The sequence below is a fragment of the Buteo buteo genome, chromosome 28, assembly GCF_964188355.1.
Source record: "Buteo buteo chromosome 28, bButBut1.hap1.1, whole genome shotgun sequence".
Classification (NCBI taxonomy): Eukaryota; Metazoa; Chordata; class Aves; order Accipitriformes; family Accipitridae; genus Buteo; species Buteo buteo.
This window is the reverse complement of record NC_134198.1, coordinates 7,161,952-7,186,970: the sequence shown is the minus strand read 5'-3', so window position 1 is coordinate 7,186,970 and position 25,019 is coordinate 7,161,952. Positions and strand designations below refer to the sequence as shown.

Here is a 25,019-nt window from a genome sequence, read left to right as displayed (position 1 = left end):
AACTAACCAGTAAGAAAAATAGTATTTTTGAATTCATACTTTTGATGGCTGTGAAGGATTCACACAGATCATAGTTGATGATCTTGTCTCCATTAAAAAAAGGGCAGGTAATAAAAAGAACATTCTTTCATTTATTTCATTCACATATTCCATCTGATAAATATATTTAATAACATCCTTAGTAGCAAGTGTTATTATTGCCTTTATGGTTGTTTGAAAAAAGAAGGAAAAGATATCCATCATATAACAATTTAATGAGAATTTTCAAAGCTGTTAGTGTCTATCAGGTAAACGATAAACAAATGTCTCTAGACAGCTCTAAACATAATGTCATCATATATTATAGAATGAAAATTCCATAATTAATTCAGTGATGCTACATGGTAGTGTGTAAACTCTCTGAGTTACAGGGGAGACTCATTAATGTCACCATTACTGTGAGATAACATGAAGCCATTAACACCTCTCACCACATGTTCTCCCAGCTGCACGCTAGTTTCCTATGGCTGTTAATGTTAACACCTTAATGAGAGGATAGTGGCTCACCACAACTGCAAAATGAAGACAAATGCTTACAATTTTTCCTCTTACCAGCTTGAACTATTTGTGCACAAAAGACTATGTTCAAAACCGCAGCCAATAATAAGCTTCACCTTTTAATTGAAGGTGAAAGGGGAAAACCACACACAAGCTTTGTTATTGCTGCTGTTTCTTTATGGTGTTTCAGTTAAGAAGGCAGAGAAGGATCTTGTAAGAGGTCTCTGTTTCCCTTATCTATTTATATTCAGAGGAGGAAAAAAAAAGGAAAAAGGAAAAAGCTAATCAGTTCTCGTGTCACTGGAAAATTGCACGGTGAATGGATAACTAGGGACACTGTGATGAAAGTGCCAAGAGACTGAAGCTGAGCAATTGGGTGGGGAAGAGTTCTTCAAAAAATTCTTAAAGCTCTTTCAGTGTTTTTAATTTTTCTTTTTTAAAAAACACTTTTTCAGTTCTAGAGCTTCACGGGCATCTGGGACCAAGGGTGCCTTTGTTAAGTATTCAACTTCCCTTGCTCTTTTATCCAAGATGTAAAAGCTCCCAGCAATCATCTCTAGAGATTCCCAAGAAATTCTTAACAAAACCAGAGGAAAAACTAGACTTGACATTGTTAATAGTTCTAACAGTAGAAAATGCATCATTAAAAAAACTGCAGGCCTTGCTATATACCCAAGGAAAACCAACTTTTATTTTAAATACTTGCTATGTACCTCACAGAGGGGATGATCCTATAGAAAAGAGGAGAGCATGCAAATACGTGTAGTTTGATTATTTCCTCTTCGAAAATGAAGTGTAAATGCATAGAGGTGAATTGCCTCACCGACAATTTACCTTCTCAACTTGAGTGCAGTTTTAAAGGTTCTACAGGGAGAAGGTCTGTGTGCTTCACTGAGGCAATATACCCCAACTTGATAAGTGCTGAGATGGGAGAAACTAGAAACAGCAGCTGGTATCTCAAGCAGTTTTCCCAAAAGAGCAGTTACTGAACTACATGTGAATAGAGTTCCAGGCCTGTGGAGCTCAGAAGCTCCAAACAGATGCTGCTTTCCCCTGCAAATTTCCTCTTGCCCTTCTTCTCACCTGACTTACTGCGATCATCTGAATTGTTTTATGTTGCTGCAGAACTCGAGATGCTTTATCACATAGAAGAGAGGGTCTTACCCCAACATAAGTTAATAGACACTGGATGAATTTCAATATGAAGCGTTTCCCCATGTGGGGGATTTTATTAAGTCCTGAACTACCACCAACTGCTGAAGGGTTTTCCCTTTACTATTTTAGAAAATATACACTGCGTAAGTCAAAACAAACTAAATAAAAATAGTAACCCCCATAACAAAACATTCTTCCCCCAGCCCCCAACAGATGATAACAATGATTTAGGGCTTGGCAATAAGGAGAAAACATCTTTTTATCCTTGAGGAAAAGTAAAGGCTTTATGAAACAAGTTTTCTTGTAAGTAATAAGTACCATTTTTCAGCTGTCTAGCTTAGTCATAAGCGCATTCACTATAGTAATGTTACATTACTACAGATACATGCCATTAGTCAATTTGAAAATAAACATCGGTGCTTCCTACAAAGGATACTCTATACTTAAAGTGCTGCTGATAACAATCAGGTGAACACAGAAGGGAAGGCCCTGTCAGTCTGGGTCTGCCTCACTTCCCTGGGATGCGAATAAGAGAGTTTTAATACTGCCTTCTGTTCTTTTATGGCCTCCAGCAGGCACCACAGCCTACAAAGTTCTTTCCTCTCCATTTTCACTTGGCTCTTTGTGCAAGATGAGTCATGGGGCCACAGGCTAACACAGGCACAGAAACAAGAAAATTAGGTTGGAATTTTTTTTGGAGAAAAGTAAGGTAACCTACATATATATCTTGGATGCATTGTTGCTCAGTTCTTCACCCTTTACTATCAGGTGGTCTTTTTCTATTTATACTTCAAGCCTTTCTGAATAGGATTGGTATCATCTTCCATACTTACACAATATTGACAAAAGACCTCCAAATCCACTGGGGAAGTGACCCCACTGCCTTTCAAGTCATTTGCATAACTGCAAAACTCCCACTCTAAGTCAATGTAACTATCTAATAATAAACTTTTGATACCTGCTTATGAAAGGTATCTATCACGCACGTGACAAAAAAAGCTTCCAGTCCTACTAAAGATCACATGTAATTTATCTTAACACTAACCTGTGAGCAACAGAACATGTCAATGATACGGGGACAGACAAATCAAACCAGCTTGTAGGTCATGACAGAAGTCATAGAAAGTCTCAGAATACCAAAATATTTACAAAGGAATTTGCACTTATATTATTCACTGCTATGCCAAATTGGAAATTTAGGGGAAGGAATTACCAACACACAAACATAAAATGCAAGTTATGTTATGAAAACAGATCCTCACAACTGCACTAAAAACACAAGTGAAGCCAAAAGTAGAATGGAGGGAAAGGAAGAAGGCAGGCAAGCCTACTGCTCTAAATTAAATCAGTGGGAGCTCTGCCATCAGCTCAAAAACACAAGTAAGAACTGGCCAGAAGATCATGAGGCAATTCAGCAGACATTCTCAGGACATCTGAACAAAAAGCCCTTAAAACCTCTGAGTACAAAAGCCACAAAATAAAGGAAACTGCCAGTTCCAGCTTAACAGTACTATTTTACGCAGTGCTTGGTAAAGATATTATGTAATGGAAAATTATAAAAAAGGGGCAATAATGTCTGTAAGATGGTTGTAATAAAGAACTATCCATTTTAAATAGCTTAAGACCCAGCTGCTGATAGAAAAGCTTTATGGTGCACATCCTACAAGTAAAGTGGATAAGACTGTGATAATATCGATGTTTATCATTAGAGACCTACTTGGTCTTACAGTCTCTTTATGATGAAAACAAACTTGATCAAACTGGCATATAAAAAGATCTTAGTTACATTCTCAAAATTCAAACTTTTCTGTGAAAATATACAAAAACCAGATAAATTGTACACCTACATCTTTAGGTCAAGATGAATTCAGTAGTAAATTTTGAAACAGTACATCTGTCATTTCAGATAAGATATGTAATCCATGTCTGTGTCTGTGAAGTTGTATAATTCTCCTGGACATTTAGAGCAATGTGAAGCATGGATCTTTAAGACTCATTGAGAAGTCAGTAAAGCTTGATAGTACACATTAGAAAAAATATCCTCTAGTAAGTTGTGAGGTCCTGAGGGAGAGGAAGCAAAATCACTACATCAAGTCATTACAGAAAACAGACCTTGCATAACATCTAGAATTCACTGAATATAGATTCAGCTCGAAAAAAAGCATCCTATCACATTAATATAATCTACTGTAGACTACATACATACAGTAGAGAATAACGTTTTTTCTCCTTACATGTAAAGGCCAATCTACTGAACCCCCAGCGAACAAATTAAAGTTCTTCCTTTTAATCTTTTTCTCCTTTGTGCAAAAATAAAGGGTTTATGAAAGGCTATTCTGAAAGCAAACACATTCTACTATGTAGGAACTATCCTAAAAATTTCATGTTAATGAAAAATTTAATCTCATAAAAATTAGTGTGCAAATACACATTTTATAGCAAACTATTTTATAAGTGCTTAAGACAGAGTTTTTAGTCTGTTTTTAATCCTTTATTCCAAAAAAATCGTTTCTTTAAAAGAAGAAATGTCAGCAGGTCTGATGTGGCTACAGTTTGAAGGATCAGAAAGAACATAGTGAAAGACAACTGAAAACATGTGGAAGAAAACATGGCTGTAGCAGAGCATATAGAGCCGGACAAAGAATTGTGATCATTCAAAGTATGCCCCAGAAGAAGCACTGACAGCACACTTGTAAAAACCTTAAACATGCAGACCCCCCCTGCCCAATTTCAAACAATTTGGTGGTTTGACATATCTTATTTGAATTATATTTACCATCCTCTGTCTGTAATAGCAAGGACCTGAACAATATATCTCTAAGTGATGCTAAGTGATCAACACCTGAATTGGTTCAAGCTGGCACAAGAAGTTATGCCCAGAATACCAGCAATAACTAAAGAGGAACAAGGCCCTGACTTAAGCACTGTCCTGTAATTGCCCATACTGTTTAATAGTTTGCATGTTCTGTGGCCACGCCAGCAGTGCTACCCAGACAATGCTTGGATGTGGTTCAGGAAGCAGATCATTCTCAGTAGACAGCGTGGACAAGGCCACCAGTTTTGGAGGAACTGGAGAGAGGGGGAAAAGAGGTTAGGCATACCAATATTAGTCTTGCTATTATATTTACTTTGGCATATTCTCCTTATTAAAATGACACGGCCACTGTGTCTGCACTGATGTTATGACCTCCCTGCATGTCTCAAATTTCTGAAGGAGTATCACATGGCTCTCTGTGCTTCTGGGCAGTCATCTAGCTCAATTTCCCAATCAAAGCTGGGACACATTAAAATCTGAACAATGAATGCAAATCAGAGACAGAAGGTAATTTAAAGAGGATGCTGTGTTCTGAAAACATAAGATTACCTGCAGGACTAGCAGAGAGGAACGAAAATATTAAAATCACTTAAAACAATTACAAAGTTAAATTAAAGTCTGTTAACTTGGAAGGAAGAAGTGAACGCTCAGTTCTGTTGAGGAGCTAAGAAAATCTACCCTGCAGAACTTCACAACTTTTTCCCAACTATGCAGCAAGTATGGGTCAGTTTTTAAAGCAGTAATATTTGAATTTCTAGAAAAGAAAATATAGGCCAAAGATCTTTGATCTTTGGAAGGAAAGTATACAGGATCACAGAGGAAATTCACTCCATCTCGGGTAGAAGGGACTTGACAGAGCATTAAACATACAACTTTTTGTTTTTAGTATTAGAGTAAAACCCGTGGAGAGAAATTAAAGGGAAAGAGTAGGTAAAACAGTCAAGGATGCCTATTTATAACTTGGATATTAACATAAGTAGCAGGCACAAAGACTAGTTCAGGTGAAATATAGTTATTTCTGGGACAGAATGGAGCAACTTTCGAAGTAGGTCCTATATTCCTGGGTTGAAGATAGCAAGTGAAAATCTGTTACATGCACATGCATACACACTCTCGAAGGTCTGAGATAAAAAATAGTAATACCTAGCAACATACACCTACCTGGAGGCTAAAAAAGAACACTTACTTTTTCTTTCATCTATGTATCTTTCATTTTCCTCCTCTTTGCATTTAATTTATACTCTGAAGAGCACTTCCAGCTTAAGGTTTGTAGAAAACAAGCTCAAAGCCAATAGCATTCAAGTTAGACCGCCATTTACTTCATTACTCTATCTCATTTTCCCTTCTGGTTATTAAGCAGAGACTGAGCACTAATGACATGATGATTAGCGTCTCTTCAAGCTGCATTCTTGCATCTCTCAAAATCAATTCTCAACAACAAATGTTTACTATTCCTTAGTTTAACAATTATCCAGAATATCATACCATAAATGAGCATCTTTCTTAAGAGTCCTTCACTTGATTTTTGACCTTTGTACTAATTGCTGGTTTGGAGTTACTCACTTTTAACAAGATATTGTCTGTATCTCTTTAGTCAATTTACTAATTGTTCATAGAACCACTTACCAAGTAATTAATGATATAAAATTTGTCATATTCTTTGTTTTTGGCATTGATTCTGCGATGCTGCTTCTTTCTCATGTGATCTTTAAGTGTGTTTTTGTCTCTGAAGACTTTTTCACAGTATAAACACTGCAAACTAAGATAAAAAGGTAAATAGGTCAACATGTTAAAATGAAAATAGTACAAGCTAATATCCTTAAATAAGCTGGAGATATATACAGTAAGATTAATCCTAAGCATGTGAGAGAGCAAACTAAATGAAAAAGAAAGTTTATTTGGAAAAAAAGGTACAATGTAATCTTAGATCACAGTAGAATCAATCACGCACAGAGATGACAAAAATGACACAAAATGAAAATATAGATAATAAAAAAGTTTACTGTTTGCCCCACATGCAAAGTGGGAGAAAAGTCTGATTACCCCAAATTGTCCTATCAGGGCTGCTGATTGGTCAATATGTGAACTCTTAACTCAGCATGCACTTATACTGGCATCCAATCCACCAGTAACTGTTTCTTTGTAATTTAGAGTGAAAACCCCTGACCTCTGAATGTGCTACATATCTTTAAAAACAATTTAAATTAGCTAAACAGAAAGTTTGATACTTCTAACTCAACAGGGAGGCTAAATGAAAGTTTACCAGGGTGATCAATGGGTTTTGAAATCCTGAGAAATAAAATTTAATAAATAAATTCATATATACACACATGTGTATATAGAAAATAATTCATGTATATGTATGTACATACATGAATTATTATATATATACACACATTACCTGAGAAGGTGAAAATATTAATTAACAAATGAGAATTTTACCACAGTATGTGTGCCGTCTTAAACTCTCTATTACGAGTACTATAAAATATTTGTTCTCTCCACTGTGGTATCAACTGACACCTGAAAGTTGAGCCTATAAAGCATTAAGTCAAGTGTCTTGACTCAGACAGTGGCCTATGAGGACAGTAATTTGTATTTCAGCCTACATGGGAGATTCTCCCTGAAATAGATGATGGTCATTTTTTTTCTAGCAGAGACACAGCAGAGCCCTGAGCTTACAAGAATATCTTTGTTTAATGGATGCTGGTCTTGAGCCTCTAGTTAGCCAAGATGCTAAAACATTTTTCTTATAAGTGACGGCTTACATATCCTACCAAGATGGAGACAGTTTCTTGGGCTGTTTGAAAAATTATCTCCACAGGGGGATGGGGAAAACCCCTAGAAAATAATTTTTCATGAAATAAAAACTTTGTATCTGTGGCATTATATCTTTTTACCAGAGATGCTGGCTAGCAGGAAAAACAATTTGATGGGAGGGATAAGCAACAGCACTTTAAGACACAAAACCCATGGATATTAAAAAAAATGCAGTGGCTCTGAATTAAAATGGTCACCTACTTTATTTTTCCTTTACTCACAGATGAAAGCATGCTTGATTGTACAGTCAGAACGAATTTTAACAGTGTCTGGGTCAGGCCTTTCTGTGATATCCCCAGGGTTTAAGATACAGATGTTAAAGAAGAAAATTATTTTCTTACTCAAGCATTTGCCCCCCCAAAGACCATTAATATTGTGCCTAGAAGGTCTGTACCTACACCCTGGAAACTCTCATACTCCTTCAGCAAAGGTGCATCCAGATTCCCCTCAGCTCTTGTGTGGAACAGCAATTCAGGATTCTCAGTATCTTTTTGCCTTCTGTAACATTTAGGCTTACTGTTAAGGAAACTTTGAGTTCTCCTTGTGCTTGCAGCCTCAAAATCTAAATATTGCCCTGTTGGTGAATCATAGGTCCAATGGTAGAATATGTCTATGAATTTTAATATCTGCTTTGCTCCACCTTCGGACAGCAAAGTGTTTGCTCTACTTGTGAAAGGCATTCCCAGGAAGAATACGTAATGCTTTTCCTCAGCATACACAACGTAGTCATGCTATTTGCCTGAAACAAGATTTTTTTCCTTTTAGTAATATTTTCAGGTACTACTCTACTAGCATAGATATTAAGTTTATTATTAGCAGTAGGGGGAGTGGCCTTTCACTGCTTTGGAAGCCATGTCAGCATGTGTATTACCTACAGAGGACTGGCTTTGAGAAACCTCCATCTAAACGAAAGCCTCAGGTCCTACTGATGAACAGTGAAGCTGCAATTTATCAGTGAGGACGGTAACTCAGTGCATTGGGCAACACCAATGATAACAGTGCTAAAGGCATTCTTAATACATCTTCATTTCTGGAAAAAGTTAACATGTATCTATTGTGACCGCACATTCTTTGTAAGGCCCAAGACTAAATTAGAGAGCACTGTTGCCTTTTCCATCCTTTGAACCTCTTTTTTTTTCTTCTTTTTTTTTTCCAAATGTACAAACCAATGAATCCTGAATTTACTTGTAAGGATATTTAAACTGATTTCCATATCCCAATTTTCACAAATCGCAGTGTTCCGTGGCTTTTCATAACTAAGCCTAAGATTTAGGCAAATTTCTCCTACAGTCTTTGATTACAGATTGTATTAAAATCTAATAAACTTGTTAAAGATACAGTTTCACTCTTAAGGATGTACATTTTCTGCTAGAGCCCAATTTATACTTGCAGCGTACTTCATATTGTCCCATTTATGAAATCCATAAAGGGTACTTAAATTCTTGCAAAGGAAACTCAAAGTGAAGAGTTTCTTGCTCTTTGCTACCCAAGTTCTTCTCCCAAATTCCCTTTTTAACTTCTTCAGCCACCTCAGGTTTACGTGTTTCTGAGGCAGCACATACATTGGCTTTCCCATTCCGCTCTGGGATGTACTCTGTAAGCAGTAGAGAAGGAAGACACCAAACACCCTACGTTATCAATACGCAGAGAGGCAAACGAGGATTGGCATAAGAATGCTTCATTCAGCAATTAAAGAGATGTTTAGCAAAAAGATTGTTACGATGAGAAAGAAGAACATTAACAGTTATGAGAAAAAGGGACGTGCTATTACCGATGCCAATGAAAATTGTGCACAATGCATAACAACTGAAATACTGCGTGTGACACCATTTTTCCAGGAAACATATACTATGAATTATTATGAATTAGCTTTCAATAAGTCAACAAAAAGCCTTCTAAGAGCACCCACAATAAACTTACACTCTCTCTTTGTTTCTTCTTAAGTAACCAGAAATGTTGAATTAATTTTAACTCAACTTATTTCCAAGGTTAAAAGAAATATGATCTAAGTCCTTTAAAAAAAAAACAAACAAAAAACTCCTTACTTGTCAAGCTTCTCCTGTAATACAGTCAAAAATTCACAGCAATTCACAATGTTGTCTGGTAGCCCAATGTTAAAACCATGCTCTCTTGCCATATGATTGAGAAGGACAGATCTACAAAAGGCATTCAAAAAGAACATTACATATTTTTGAATACATATGAGAATTATTCAATTAGTGACTTGAAATAAACCAATTGCTCTAAAAATGCATGAAAGTCAACATTAAATAAACCATAATAGTGTTGCTGCCACTGCTAGAAAAATAGGAATGCAACTTTATTGAAATAAGTCTTCAATTTCAGCTCTGCTGTACATTCAGTAATATTTCAACTGCTTAATCCACATGCATGAAATATAACCCTTTAAACAAAAATTACAATATAGTTTATTTTGACCCTCAGTTAGCAAAGCTCATTTATTAACTTGAATAAGCAAATCTCATGTTTCAAATAACCATCTTGAGAAACATTCTAAAAAGCCATTTGTCAGTTTTCTCTATGCTGGTTAACAAAGCAGAAATTCTTGGGTGTGATATGCTTTTACATCAGTATTGCTTCACACACAGCACTAAAAACACAAATGGCACTCAAAAATACACATGAACAAACATAAAGGATGTTCGAGTAAGTTATTTTTCTAATAGAGGTATACTGGTTAATTCCTTAGGTGGTTCAGCTTCTGCATTTGGGGACTAAAGAAACATCCAAGTGTTAAAACTGCTGAGCCTTTCTTTTACCACAGTCCAGGCACGATTTTCAAATCACGTATTCTGTGAGACCCAAGAGTAAGCAGAGGATGAATTTCTTGGGGGCTGAACAACATGAACTTCAATACACCAGACAGTAAAGAGAATAGGACACTCACACAACTTTGGGACGTGACCCCAGGTTCTGCTACCCTTCCAAAGTACCAGAACTAGCCATGCAAACAGACATTCAGGGATAAGACTCAGCCTCTCCAGCTGAAACAGATGCACTGTGTAAAACCAGATTTTCATTGGAGCAAGCACTTGAATGCAACTCCTGCTTGCAATTGACTGATGCAAAGCACTCCATTCTCACTCTAATTTTCGTGACCTTTTTTTTCATTCAATCTTCAAATTCAGACTGGTTTGGTGAGGTTTAAGCAGGAAAATGTATAACTGCAGAGAAATATTTTTTAACAGCCATGCTGGCTTAAACAGTTCTCTTTGCCACTAAAATAACTGCTGAAAAACTGTCTCTTTAAAATGGTTCAGCTCCCAACTCCAGCTTACTGGAGTAAGTGTAGTATAAAAAGTTGTACTGGAATAATTAAAGAATTGAGAAGCCAGAGGGGGTCTATTCAAAATGGCACTGCAGTTGAAATAAATACTTAAACTATACCTTAAAATGAATTCTATCTTCTAAGTCCTACCATTAGGCAGTAACAGGTTCAATGACATTAAAACCATAAACAAAGATGCTGAGCAGATATGAAAAAATAAAAGCAAACAAGTCAATAAACAAACCTGTTTCCTGTGAATTCTTGATCACAGAACATACACATACTATGAAAACTTATGTCGTATCTCTCTCGCTGTTGCTGTTCTAGAATTTCTCTCTATGAAAAGAAACAGATACAGTTATTCAGATAAAAAATAACAATCATTCCATCACATAAGCTTATTATACCTCTTTATCCTTACTGGAAACAATGAACATACAAAATTAAAATGTGCTGCTGACACAAACCAGATGTTAGTATTTTTTGAGGGTGGGTTCTCACAAAAATTGCAAGTTTTTTTAAAGGCAGTATGTGCTCCAGTCAAGTCCCACTAAAATTCTCCCAGTATTATACAAGGTGCAAGAAACAAATACAGTCTACAGTGAGATTTTATGCAGCTATTTAAATGATTCTATATATAACATATCGGTTTATTGTTTCTACTTAGGTTCAGATTTACTTCTGGTATCAGAGAACAAGTTTATGGGTAACCACATAACGCCCAGTGGAATGATAAACTCAATTTTACATGGCTAATTGCAGGCAATCTAGAGGACTTTTTCATAATATGGAACAATGACAAGAGCCCTGGCAGTTTCTGCAAGGAGCTATGGTGTGTAATAAACTCAAGGAAAAGGAGAAGCTGATTGCCTTTGCCACTGGTCCTGTTTAATGTAGAGGAACAGACTAGGCTAGACACTTTACAACACTTGACCACAATTTTCCTAACAACAACCACAAAATCATGCAGCAGGTGATTTTCTCTGGTGCTCTAACAGCAGCAGTGTAGTTATAGCGTGGAGTTACTATACACTGCAGATGGAAAGGCCATAATCATCTGGGACATGGCAGAATTCGTGTGTGGATTAAAACTTAGCATATTTTCAGCCCGGCAGTACACTATCCGGTACTTGTGTTTTAAGTACTGATAACTGGTAAAGGATTTATTTTCTGTGCAACATAGAGGTGCTACTGCCTGCTTTCTGACATTCGGGATCCTGACTGAATTTCCTAGGGGATTTTCTCAATCTCTTTATCTCCTTAGAGCCTGCAACAGTGGAGCTTTGTGTTTCTCACCTACCTCTTCAGTACCTTTTTTGTGTGGATTAAGGCCCAAACTTGCCCACAGTCTACATCTAAATTCACATTCAGCTATGCCTGTTGGGTAAGCTCCATAGAAGGCAGAAAAGAAAGAAAAGTAAAAGAAAAAGAAGAAAGGAAAAAAACAACCCCCAAAAGAAGTAAGAGGAAGGCTTGAGTTATTGTCTTTACAGGCCCAAACACGTCCTGCAGCATGGATGGGCTGGGGTAGGCCTACCACACCACACCCCATTGCCCACTGAGGGATGGCAGGAGGCTGACATTGGGCAAATAAATGTCCTGTTTGTTTCTTTTGCACAAGAGCAGCACGCTGTATCCAGCGAGGGGTGGTGGGATGAAAAGGATGCCTGCTGGAGAGCGCAGGAACGTGACACACCTGAGTTACACCTGGCCTAGGGGCCAGGGGCTGCAGTGCCACTGTGCCTCAGCCCGGTTTAAGGCCCACATTCAACCACAGAATCTGGGAGCTGTAGCTGTTGCACATCAGCTCAGAGTCTGTTACCCTGAAAATGCAGATCCTGGGGGCTTTTTTGTTTGCTTTTGTACTACGAGGTGTACATTTTCTGTTGCAGTCATGCTCAGCAGCGCCTACTCAAATTCCAGGCCATATCCACTCACGTCCTGCTGCGTTATGCGGAACGTCAACTAACTGAAATATAAATTACTATTTTTCAGGGCTGACTCCCGAAAGAGATAAATGGAGCATAACACATCTTGTGATAGCCCTTCAGCAGAGACGCAGTTAAGTAAGGGTATCTGTCTGCTCCACGCGGGCAGCGAACATCCCACCGCACGTCGGTAAGAACCGCAGCTTCCTCTGGTACTCGTAGCTGTCACCTCTCTCCACTCAGCAGCACGCCTGACGCCGTTTGGCTAACCTTGAATTTGAAGGCGCCTGCGTGTAGTTTATATACTTTGTAAAACACGCTAGAGACAATCTAAAAGAAACTCAAAAGATACCACCTACAATTCAAACATTAGGATAGCAAGGTTTTAAACACCCCCACCCTCCCGTTAACGTTATTCCAACGTAGCTTCCTAATTGCACTCTACTAGGAGGGGAAAAAAAATGTTATGCAATATTTGGCTGCCTAACTCCAGATTCCCATTTCATACAGATTGCTTACTGGGGCCCTGGTGTGCTGCTACTCCCACACAGACAGTGCTCCTGCGACTCTGCTCTTTCACCTTTCCCATTTACCCCTACACCAGCACGCTCAGCAGCTGGGAAACTTTGACTAACCCAGCATCGTTGCTTTATCAATTTACTCAACAGCATTTAAAAAATATTCTCCAAGGTAGACACTCCTTTTATCAAATGTTGTCATCAGGCATTGCTAGAGGGAACTTTCTGAGCCAGCAAGCAAATCTGGTACTTGCACAGGTGAGGAATTAAAAGCACTAGTTCAAGTCAAGTACAGCAAAAGCAAGGTCTGCTCTTCTTCTCTACAGACACCCCCAAACACCCTTCTACCTCTGCTCCATTGCTGGGACTCTGAAAGGAGAATAGCCATTATGCTAACTTGCATAAAATTTTTGAGATTTTTCTGAGTGGAGACTGTCAGCTGGTAATGAAAGTCAAGCTTAAGCTGAAGTTATGAGGCAGGAACTGATTAATTTACTTTAATACCTGCAACAGTTTCTAACACTTTGGAATTGTTGGGGCTGTTAGTATCAACCATGAATTAATGCCAAGACAAAAAAACCCCAAATCCATTTCAGCCATGAATACTTTCCAAAACATTTTTAGGATACTGTGTCATATCAAAGTGTCAGAGAATGAGAGGGCAAAGTAAAGGAAAAAGTAAACAGATCGCAAAATACACATATATTAGTTTTCTTTTTCCATAATGAATAAAAGAATTGAGCACAGACAGAAAAGGTAATCCAAACCACTACAAAAGCAAATGAATCAAATGCCATAGCTTGATATGAGGAAAATAGTTTACTATATTGATACAGTTTGTTGAATAATTCCTGACCCCCATCTCTTTTTTATCTTTTGTGGGATGTTCTGGCAGCTATTTGTCCTCCGCTCTTTCTGCCATATTCTATGATTTGCTAATCCCCTCCCTCCAAAATTCATTACTTTACTGAAGACTGTCAAACTAGTTGTGAAACAACCATTGACAGAACAGCTATCCCCACTGATACAAAGTAGAACTTAAATTACAGAGACTTTTAGTCTGAACTCTTTGTCCCCACAAGCCTCATGAAGCTTATGAGATCAACCAGGCATTGTCAAAAATAAGTACTGCTAGATGACAAGTTCTTGGAAGCACATTTTTAGACAGAGCCTAGCTCAAATAAGCAGTTGATAAGACTGCGGCGGTTAGCAGCCTCCCGTGGAATAGCTTTAGGAAAATTCTATAGGACATAAGTGGTTGATCACCTTCCAACATGGCAAATGGAAGCTGGATATTACTGATCATACTTACGTGCAACAAAAACGTAGTTGCTTTGCAGGAATACTTAATGTATTCAGTAAAATCAGACTCAGTTTTAATCCAATTCCTCTTTTTTCTGTCTGGGAAAAAACTGCTTCTACAGCTCTTAGTTGTACACTTTCTACTATATGGGTGATCTACCATAAAAAAATCCAAGCAAATTACAAAATACTATCTATTCTGTGTTTTAACTAATAAAACAAAAAAACATGGTGAGGATGTGCAAGTGTTTATTCCAGGATGACCATCTTTAAATATACCAGCACACTAAACTGCCAATACAAAAGAAATTTGATCACTTGCATGACAATTTGTAATTTGGAGTCTAGAAAAATGCCCTGTACATTCACAATGCTCAGTTTGAGGTTGTGAGGAGTTCAGACTTTCTCCTAGGAGGTGGTAATTTAAAATGTGACTGAAAAAAAAATGTGCCTGTTCCTCTCCTAGGAAGCAATATTTTGGAGGAAATTACCTGTTCTTTTCCATAAGCGCTTAAGCACTATGCATCAGCAAGAATTCATACTGATAATCAGTAAAAGATGAAAAATGCATACTTGCAGCTAGTAAGCACTTTTCCCTAAACAATTACTTCGTCTCTGGTCTATAGTTCAAGAGACATTCAAGACATACAAAATGCCTTCAAAAGGTAAGACTGAAAACTAACTCCATCAAATGCCAAAAGCTATGGACTCGGGACAGCTGTGGTTTTATGGCACATTAGACTTTTCTGATATTGTAATTCCTGCTACCTTTCCCTCCAACAGACACTGTACCCCAGGTGCTAAATTGTCTGCCTTTATTGCTGTCAGACCACTGCTTTTTTTAAAAATCATAAACTCCTTTACTAACAACGCCCTCATAAATAATTTATGTAGCTATTTAAATGCATGGCTTGGATCACAGACATAGAACAACCATTCACAACCAGTACTCAGCACAAGTTTTGCTGCTTTTGATTCCAACCTGAAGAAAGAATTGGTGGTCAAAATTTTGCCTGTTTTTTCCAACATCATCAGTTGGTCCAACAAAAAAATATTACTTCTTTCTCCAAGCTCTCTCTCTTATAATCACAACACTTCTGAGAGATAAGAAATTAAGGCAGATTGCACTACGCAGTCTGGGACAAGATCACAAAGTGAATTAGTGACTGCAGTGAGTTCTGAACTTATCATTCCTTAGTCCAGGAAACTGCTTGTGCAGTGGAGGATGGATTCTGCAGTTCAGTCTGTAAAACAGAGCTAACAGCAGTATGTGTCTTCTTTTTTTTTTCCAGGTGTTCAGGACCAAAAAAAAAATAATACTGCCATAAGACCTGACAAGGCAAAGTCCAAAGTCTCTATTCTAAACACTTAAGCATACAAGTAGTCGCAACTAAGTATTGTGTTTCAGTACTGGCTGGATTGGGGCAAGGACATTTTATAGTTTGGGGTTCTTGTTGGCATCTGTCTTGCCAGTTCTGGTCCTTTGCTCTCATCCTCTCTAGGCAAGAGACTAGAAAGACAGTACATTATACAAATGATCACTTAAGAGAAATTCCAATGAAAGCTTTTTGTAAGTGGTGCTATACCCTCTGGGGGGTTAGTTTCCCTAAAGATGTTCCTTTGAAGAGGAAACTTCACAACTGTTACAGCGTGAAGGACTCAGACATCTGAGTACCCAGTCATGATGTTGTGAAGAGTGCATAATCACAGGCCACACTGTTATGATAACAGACTCATTAATACTACTGAAATCAGAGTGTCTGCCTGGGAAATAAGGTACTACCAGAGATGGCAATGTGGGTGTGAATTTGGATCCAAATAATATAAGATAGAGACTTCACAATAAGAATATGTATTTTATCAAGCTCCCCTAGGTAATCTCTCAAACACACAGTGTGTATCTTTAGTTGTAGTTTCTTCCAATTTAAATAAGAGTTACATTTCCCTGCTGAGTGCTCACAGAAACTAGCTATTGCTGTAGGCAAAGGAAGCAAGTGAAACAGATTTTGGTTTAAAAACAAAACAAAACAAAAAAATCATGCTGACAGATCACAAGAAGAAGCCGCTTATATACTTTACTGGCAATAAAACAAACCAGCACAGTACACTGAGACGAAGACTAGGATTGGTGACACCTGAGATGCGCTACTGTCTCTAAAATCTTGCCAAGCACATTATTTGACAATTATACACATCGTTAGGATAAACTACTTCTGGAGTAAGACAATTACATTTGGTTTTGTGTCTACAGTTTCCTCAAAGATTGACTGATGAGCTTTAGATTGTGCTCGTAGCTGCTAAATAGGAAAAATATTTATAAAAAGTCATGGTGTCAGAAACTTCATGTCTCTGTAAGGCTTAAGCTTGTGATACACTGGGGATCATACAAACAGCTCATCTGGGAAGCCAGTATAGCTGAGTCCTTCTCCCAGTTTTGTTGAAGACTCCTCTTCAGGGTCTGTTTACTGGGAAGAAGAGTAGCCTCTTCACCTAAAACTACCAGTCACATGACAGGAGAATAGCTGTAAACATGACAGCAAGACAAGGTCAATGCTGTGGTAGGAAGTGTGTATTTTCAAAAAATAAGTTTGGGGGTTTTACCTTTTTTAGAAAAAACTTAAAGATAAGCCAAAGTGGCTTATACTGACACTGCTCCTCCTGATATCTTGAGTTTTGCTGCCAAGACCTCCTTGCCTGGTACTGCTTCATAACTACAAATTCTTTGTCAAGACTGTGTTTTTCCAAAAGACGGTATCTGTTTTGCATTACATAGCCTTGTCAGCTGTTTCAGCAAGCTGTGCTCTCTAACCTAGTTCAGGCTCATTCCTTGGCCTCTCTCAATACATCACAGTCACCATAATGTCTCTGCATGACATCCACCTTGGCTAGCTCCCCTGCTGCAATACAGCCTGAAATATTCCTAAACTGGAGTTTCAAAACTGCAAAATGAAATGCTTCAGCTAGCACATTTTAAAGACAACATTTGTCCTTGTTTGGGCTTGCTGTTGGAGACAGCAGTTAGGATTCAAAGGCTGCAGGAAAATCACCAAAAGTTGCATAGTTCTAGTCTTTATTCTGCACAACTCACATGAGCCCATTTGCCAGCTCACTCTTAATTGCTGGACTTGTCTGGAGGTAAAAGACTTTGGAAAGCAAAATAACTATTTAACTTGCAAGTCAACACTCAGATTGCAGCACAAGGAAATGAAAAAATAAATGGACTTTATTGCTTTAACTAAAGTGGTGACTCCATTAGCCCCAACTACAGCTGCAGCTCAATTTCACAAAATCCTTCTGTAAAAACTAGATACAATTCTGATACTTAAACCAGTGTTAATAGCAAAGGCTATTTCACACCATAATAAGAACGCATACCTCTTTCTTTTCTAACTTACTCTGTACACAAAACCAGCACTTGCTTTGGGCTAAATCCTGCACTCTCTTCTGAATTTGAGGAAATGTCTATTTGCAAAGGAGATGAGACGGCTCACCTGCCAACAGACTCTGCACTCCCTTTACACTGGCAGCGGAGAGAAGGCCTAGTTGGCTGCATAGCACAAAACACTACAAAACCAGAAACAAATGCCCTTTAAAAAGAGAGAAAGTACAGGCCAATCTGTAGCAGCCAGGAGTTACTATTAACAATAGACAGTTCTATGAAAACATTAGCTGCATGCTCAATCACGACCCTCTTTCCTTCCTCAAAGCCACAAACAACACGATATAGGCCTGGGAAACGAACATCATTATGACACTGCATGCCCACATGCAATATTCAAGATATCTTTCATAACCTCAAAGGGATTATAGGAAACTGCAAAAGGTACAGAGAAGTGCAGCAACGATGCACAGTGAAGAACCACCAGACAGACAGCATCCCCAACCTCAAACCACTGAATCATTGCGGTTGCAAAGGACCTCTTGAGAGCAACTAGTCCAACCCCCACCCCCAAGCAGGTTCACCTACAGCTGGTTACCAGGACTGTGTCTAGCTGTGTTTTGAGTATCTCCACCTCTCTGGGCAACTTGTTCTAGTGTTTGACCACCCTCACAGTAAAAAAGTTTTTTCTTGTTTCAGAGGGAATTTCCTGAGTTTTAATTCATGCCCATTGCCTCTTGTCCTGTTGGTGGGCTCTACTGAAAAGAATCTGACTCCCTCTTCTTCGTTCCCATCAAGTATTTATACACATTGGTAAGATACCCCCCTGAGCCTTGTCTTGCAGGCTTAACAGTCCAAGCTCTCTCAGCCTCTCCTTGGGTGAAGGGTGTTGCAGTCCCTCAACCATCTTTGTGACCCTGCGCTGGACTTGCCCAAGTAAGTCCATATCTTTCTTGTACTGGGGAGCTCAGCACTGAAGCCAGTGCTCCAGATGTGGTCTCACTAGTGCTGAGTAGAGGGAAGGATCACTTCCCTTGAGCTGCTGGCAACAATCTTCCTAATACAGCCCAGGATGCTGTTGGCCTTCTTTGCCATGAGGGTGCACTTCAGCACACAGCTAATGAAAGACATAATGTAAGGTAGATAAATCAGGGGACAAATCATGAATGGTTTGGATAAGATTAAGTATGAATTGTTCACTACCTCTTCTAATACAAAAACCAGCCAGGTGTGAGGTGACAGGTTCAAAAGGACCAAATAGGTAGTTCTCTCCCAGTGTGTAGTTAAGCTGTGCAACTCACTGCTGCAGGAAGCTCTGGATACTGGAAGTTTGTGTGGGTTCAGGGTTGGATGTTCATGCAAGAAAAAGATACTGTGTTAATAATCCCAGATAAATGTTGCTAATTAGGAAATTCTTGAGCTGTCAATTGCTGGAGACTACGATAGTATTTTGAGAAAGAACCACCACCACATCAGAAGAGGGCAAATACCATAAACACTCCACTGATGCCAGGGATAAGATACTGATCTAGACAAAACTTTTTTACTGAACCAGGATGGCTTCTCTTACGATGCATCAGCTGCTTTTTTCTGAGTCCATGGCAATCCACTGGACCTACACAGGAATGAAGACTTCAGCTGAGGCAACTCCAACTCCATGGGAATTCCTCAGTGGCAGAACTACCACAATTTTCCTATGGAGAGCTGTATAAGGCTTGTACATACTCTATAGGTTCTGGGGATTCGCTAGTCATGCGCAGTGAGCTGCAGAATGTTATTTTAGCTAGCAAACTGAAACAGCACTCACAGGGTAGTTGAACCAAATGGATTTAGCCTGCCAATCCCAATTTTCCTGGGGACTAGAATTTGGTTTTTGTGAGAATCTCCTTCATTCTGAATGCTTCTGATTTAAGGTGTCTTAACACAGTTGCATGCTCTGTATGTCCAGACTTGTAATAGAAACATACCAGAAGAAACAGCATAACAAAGGGTTAAAACACCTGTGTTGACAATTCCCAGGACATAGCTGCCAGCAGTAAACTGAGGAACATATTTATGTAAAGACCCTAAGGCTTGCACTCTAACACCTCACAGAACAGATGACTTGCCAGCAGAACACCCCACATCCTAACATAAGGAGACTAGCAACAAGGCTGCTATGTGTCATATAACGCTCATTTTTAAATTAGCCCAACAGCAAAAACAGACTACAGATGTGTACTTCAAACAAGAAAACAACAAAAAACCCCCAGTGGTCAGCAACCTGGACTAAGACTCATTGAAGCAGAAGTCAGCAAATGTTTACCGTGAAGGACCACCCATTCAGAACTGACAACTCCTAAAAGGTATGAGAGGTCTGTCCAAAGTACTAGGTTGCCATCACCAAGCAAGAAGAACCAGAGCGGTTCATGAGGACTCAACAGCTGGTGTTTCTTGTCCTTTGCATCTCACAGAAACAATACTGCTCATACTTCTTCCACTCACACACTGTTGTGCTTGTGAGTATGCAAGTATGAATTAATGAAATCTGGGTAAGAGAGTGTGAATGCACAGAAATTACTTGCTTGAAGATTTTGTAAATAAGTATCACCTTCCCTTTTCACAGTATCGCACACTGGATTTTATTTCGTTAATTTCCCTGCATGTGCATTATTACACAAAAGATAGTGTGTCAATGCATTGCAGATCTTGCAAGAAGAAAAATGTTCAGCACACTCAGCCTTTTTCAGTGCTCTGGGCATATTTTCCACTCGTGTGGAACACTGACATAAAACCTGTAAATTTATTCCAAGCAAAAATCTGTAAACAAGGAGTTTGTGTATGTTTGTGCAGCAGCTAGGGAAATGAGCTTAAAAAAACATACAAAAAATTAGAATTTTGCAGTCCAGCAAAAAATGCTTTCACTTTAAAATGCTCACTAAGTTACCACATATTACACTATGGAACTGTTTACCTCAAAAAGTGAAAGAACAGTAATTTCTTACCAGTCTCTTTTGCTGAAGCTGTTCTCTAAGTAATCTGTCTTCTGGTAAAACATCACATAGAAGAAAATAATTGTCCTGTTCTTCTGTTAAGAAATTAGGAAGTATGGGTAAGAGAAGGGGAAGTTGCAGCTGCTTTGAATATTTCTGGCATATAATTTGCTAAACCTTTGGAATGTGTTAAGAATGTGAGAATATGTTTTTTAATCTATAGAAGTCAGTTATTTTAATTTCATAATTTAATGAAACATGCTTAAGTATTCGTGTATACATATTTGTAAGACCTTTACATCATTTATATTGCAGTACAAAGACAAAAGTCTTACATAGGTTTTCCCCACTACCAGCTTTATTCTTTTGTATGATGGTTCTTCTGGAGCCATAAAGCAATTTTAATAATTTATATTGGTTACAGTATAAAGTCAGCATGAAAGAAACACAAAATCACCTTTAATTTTATCTTGCATGTGGGATTTTCAGTTATTTCCCTAAGTAATTGTCAGTTTTCAGTAGTTATCATCATTTTGTATACCCTCCCCTTACCCTGACCAATCACATTACCTTTTACCATCAGATCTCGTTCCATCTGCAGATATGCACAACTGTTTAGTAACACACATTGAGATTTGCCTAATTTACATTTCTACTTATATGTTTTACCTACATTTATGTTTACTAACCTTTTTACTATTTATGTTCATATCCAATTTAATAATAAACCAAATCTTATTCAAATTAATTACCTTAAAATTACTCAGCATGTAAGAAAATATAAAAACACAAAAATGTTTTGCATTTCAAAGTTACTGATTTATTAATCAAAGGGTTATGTGGTTGGTGAACTGAAGTGACCATTATTAAGTCTTTTACAATTTTAAACTTGCTAGATTTCAGCCCTTCCCATCATTTCATACAGAAGCCTGTGTGAAATAACACAACCCCCCTGATTTCTGAGCTATCAAATCTGAAGGAGATAGCCATTAAAATTAACAAATTTGTTAAACAAATTACAAAGTCTTCTTATTGTCCTCTGGAAGGGCTATTGATGGTTTATAATTCTGGCAAGCTCTGGCATTCAGGTGCTTGATTTGCAATTTCCAAACTGAGTAGTAAGTGTTAAAATTTCAGAAGCAAAACCATACATATGTAAGAGAAACACGATTACGGTCTTTGGAATGATTTTCATGTTTTCTAGGATTATTTTTTGTAAAATGAGTTTGAGTAATTTAAACAGTTTATTTTCATCTATTTTGTACTCAATTTTCACCTTCTACTCATCTCTGACGCTGGCTGCATGCATTTCTTCCTCTCTTTTAAGATCTCCATGGAGAATTAAAGATGCAGGAAAACCTACCGTTCTCTTATCTACTTTTAGGTAAATTATACTTTTCTGTTAGAAAAGGGGAAGCCAAAGAAATGCATCAGCTACTTCTGAGAAAACCACTTCCTTTGCACAGTCATCACTGTCCTTATGATGGAATGTCCCACTGTCCCAAAGCGGCAGAACCATCAACTATGGTCTTTGGTCTTGTGTGGGAGCCCAGAAAACGGCAGTCTTTGTACCCCTACTGTGAAGATTCTGTCTCCTAATACTCTTGGGGCAGTAAGCACTGTGGCAGGGGAAAGGAAGGGCGACTGGTCCCCATGTCCGGGAAGAGTTAGTGGCATCAGTGGGAGTGGTGGACAGGGTGAAGTCGGAAAAGACAGCTCACTAGGAATGTTTCTCCACATTTCTGGAAGGACCGTCACCAACTATTTATGCAGTGGGTAACAAAGCTTCCCCAGCCACGATGTAAGCAGCACTGCTTCTAGGCCTTGATTTGCAACTGGCCCCAATTTGGCAGCTCATTTAAGCATGTATTGAGCTCATCCTCACTCAGCAGCACAGTGCTGAAGCACGTGTGGCAATCCTTGGAAAAGGTAAGTTTAAATATGTGGTTAAGAGGTAAATAATGCTTCTGTGGTTTTCTGACCTAGTGTCAGATTACTTCACAGTTGGCTGATCAAAGCAGCAGTATATGCCAGAAATTATCACATGGTCTGGCCAACAGAGTGAGCAAGTAGCATACTTACCTAATGGAGCTTCCGAATTTGTTCTTACCACACTACAAAAGTCTGTGATGGGCTGTTCTGCAAACCTCTTCTTCCAGTACAAGATGTATCTTTGAAAATAAGGGGAAGATGATTAGTGAAAAAGGAAACGTCAAAAGTTTAATAAATAGTTCATCAGCTCTCATTTTTTCCATCCTCTAAATTCTTAAGAGTGTTTTGTGGTTTTTTTAATTCCTGTCTCTGTTTTTTCTTGCTTTAATCTAGTTTTCAAATTCATTAAATTCATTCAGCTTCATTAAAACTGGGTTTAACTATTCTGTAAAAGTGAAGAACTCAATAAGACAGATTTGCATTAAGCTTTACATAAACACTGTGACCTCTTCACATCTTGAGACAGAAGTGCCATTCAGATGCATCTTTACTGAAAAGATATACTACAGAGTACTCCCAAATTCCCAAAATATTGTGCTCTGTGTTCTGCAAGATGCAGGCAGGAATCTGAAACTTGGTAAAAATACCAACTTGTCAAAAGTGAGGTTTTGTCAGGTCTCCTGTGGAGTTACAGTGAAGGCTGTAGCTTGGCAGACAACTAGAAAGACAGAAAAATGAAGTCCCCAAATACCTGGGGATGGGATAGCAGACAGAATAACGAAAGCCCTAAACACATCTTGAAGGTTTAACCCATCAACTACAGTTGTTTAAAAACATTCTTGTATTATCATTGTTTGTATAACAGCAGCATCAACAGACCCCAACTGAGATAAGGTTCCCACTGAACTAGAAGTTACTGTCTAACCAAGAAGAAATCATCACCTTCAATTATATGATGACGGGAACCAAGCAATCCTTGTGCTAATTATTCAGAATCTTACTATAAAAAAAAAATAATCTGAAAATGCTCAAGTGCACGCTTGTATTTATACTTATGACTCACGTGCATGATATAAATCATGGGAGAGTCGGTAAGGTAAAGGCTAACTATTCAATGACAGCTTCCTACTGACATGCCATCAAATTAGGAAAAGAATCATAAAAAAATCAGATATCATTATTATAAGGACATTTCTAAATAGCTGTAGCTTTTAATACTTGTGCAATCTAAAAGTTTACTTGCCACAACTATCACATCCCATGGTTCACATTAGCTCTATTTACCATCTAACTTACTATATGAGGGCTTTAACAGCAGCAGCCAAGGAATCAGCACGTATTTGTTTCTGCTAACTCTGACATGGAGAGGATTAACCTCTGGTACAGGAGACAGCTAAGCACAGTGAAACCAGCATGCACGGCTGAAGCTCATTCAGAGGTATCATTAGATGTCAGTAAGTGAAAGGTGAGTGTTTTGTTGTCCCCCTGCCTACTCCACTGTTTATAATGCACAATGAAACAGTTTTGCTGCTACATAGAACAGCAAGTCTTCTGGAATAAGTAATTCTTGAGCTTTTTGCTCATAAATGTGCAAATGAAGGGATTTCAAGATGTCATTTAGTCTGTCCCCTGCACTTAAATAAATGAACACCTTTCAGACAAACTCACCTAACCATAACAGTCTGTACCTTGAAGTTTACTGTTAAGGGATTTCATATCATAAGACTTAACCCAAATAATCAATGATCAAATAAAGCCAGTGCTTTGTGATACTTCCAGGGAGAGATAATGAGTGCTCAGTGTCCATGAGTGATCATGTCCAGTCATGCAGTGGAAGTTTACTCCCCTTATCTCTTCCCATTGCCCTAATGCCAACTTATCTTTACTCTTCCAAGTTTAAAAAAAAAAAAAAAAAAAGTTTTTCATTAGCATTGCTCTTCTCTGGATTCTCCACTTCTTGGAGCTCTGTCAAGAAATGTATTCCTAAGACTGACTGTAACTCACTGCTAAGTATAAAAAAAATTACTATGTTTTCATAGTTGTTTCCCTGTATTTTCCACACTTCAGTATAACACCTCAGATTATACTACTTTTTTTTTGTGCATAGTATTAGACTATTTCACTGATATTCAGTACAGCAAATAGGAGAAGGCACACTTCAGAGTAACAACTCCACTGTTTCACACCCTGGGGCCCCTTTCTATAACATTTGGCTACCTCCCAACTGCATTAGCAGCAAAAAGAATCTAAATGGGCATTTTCTTGAAAAGGTGATTTTAAAATACATTTCTATTAACACAGAATAACCCCCCAAGCACACTTAAACTGGCGGTCCATGACTGAGCAGCTCCAATCCCTTTATTTATCTGAAG

General features: G+C 38.2%; 1 protein-coding gene across 1 annotated transcript in view; it reads right to left on the bottom strand.

The window, feature by feature from the left end:
• Positions 1–25,019, bottom strand: part of ZNF277 (zinc finger protein 277) — a 53,684-nt gene that overhangs the window by 4,994 nt on the left and 23,671 nt on the right. Inside the window, exons 3-7 of the mRNA XM_075059191.1 lie at positions 22,798–22,886; positions 20,728–20,810; positions 10,861–10,952; positions 9,373–9,483; positions 6,134–6,266 (exon numbers count right to left, since the gene is read on the bottom strand). Of these exons, the coding sequence (XP_074915292.1) occupies positions 6,134–6,266; positions 9,373–9,483; positions 10,861–10,952; positions 20,728–20,810; positions 22,798–22,886 (508 nt within the window). The remainder of the gene's footprint in view (positions 1–6,133; positions 6,267–9,372; positions 9,484–10,860; positions 10,953–20,727; positions 20,811–22,797; positions 22,887–25,019) is intronic.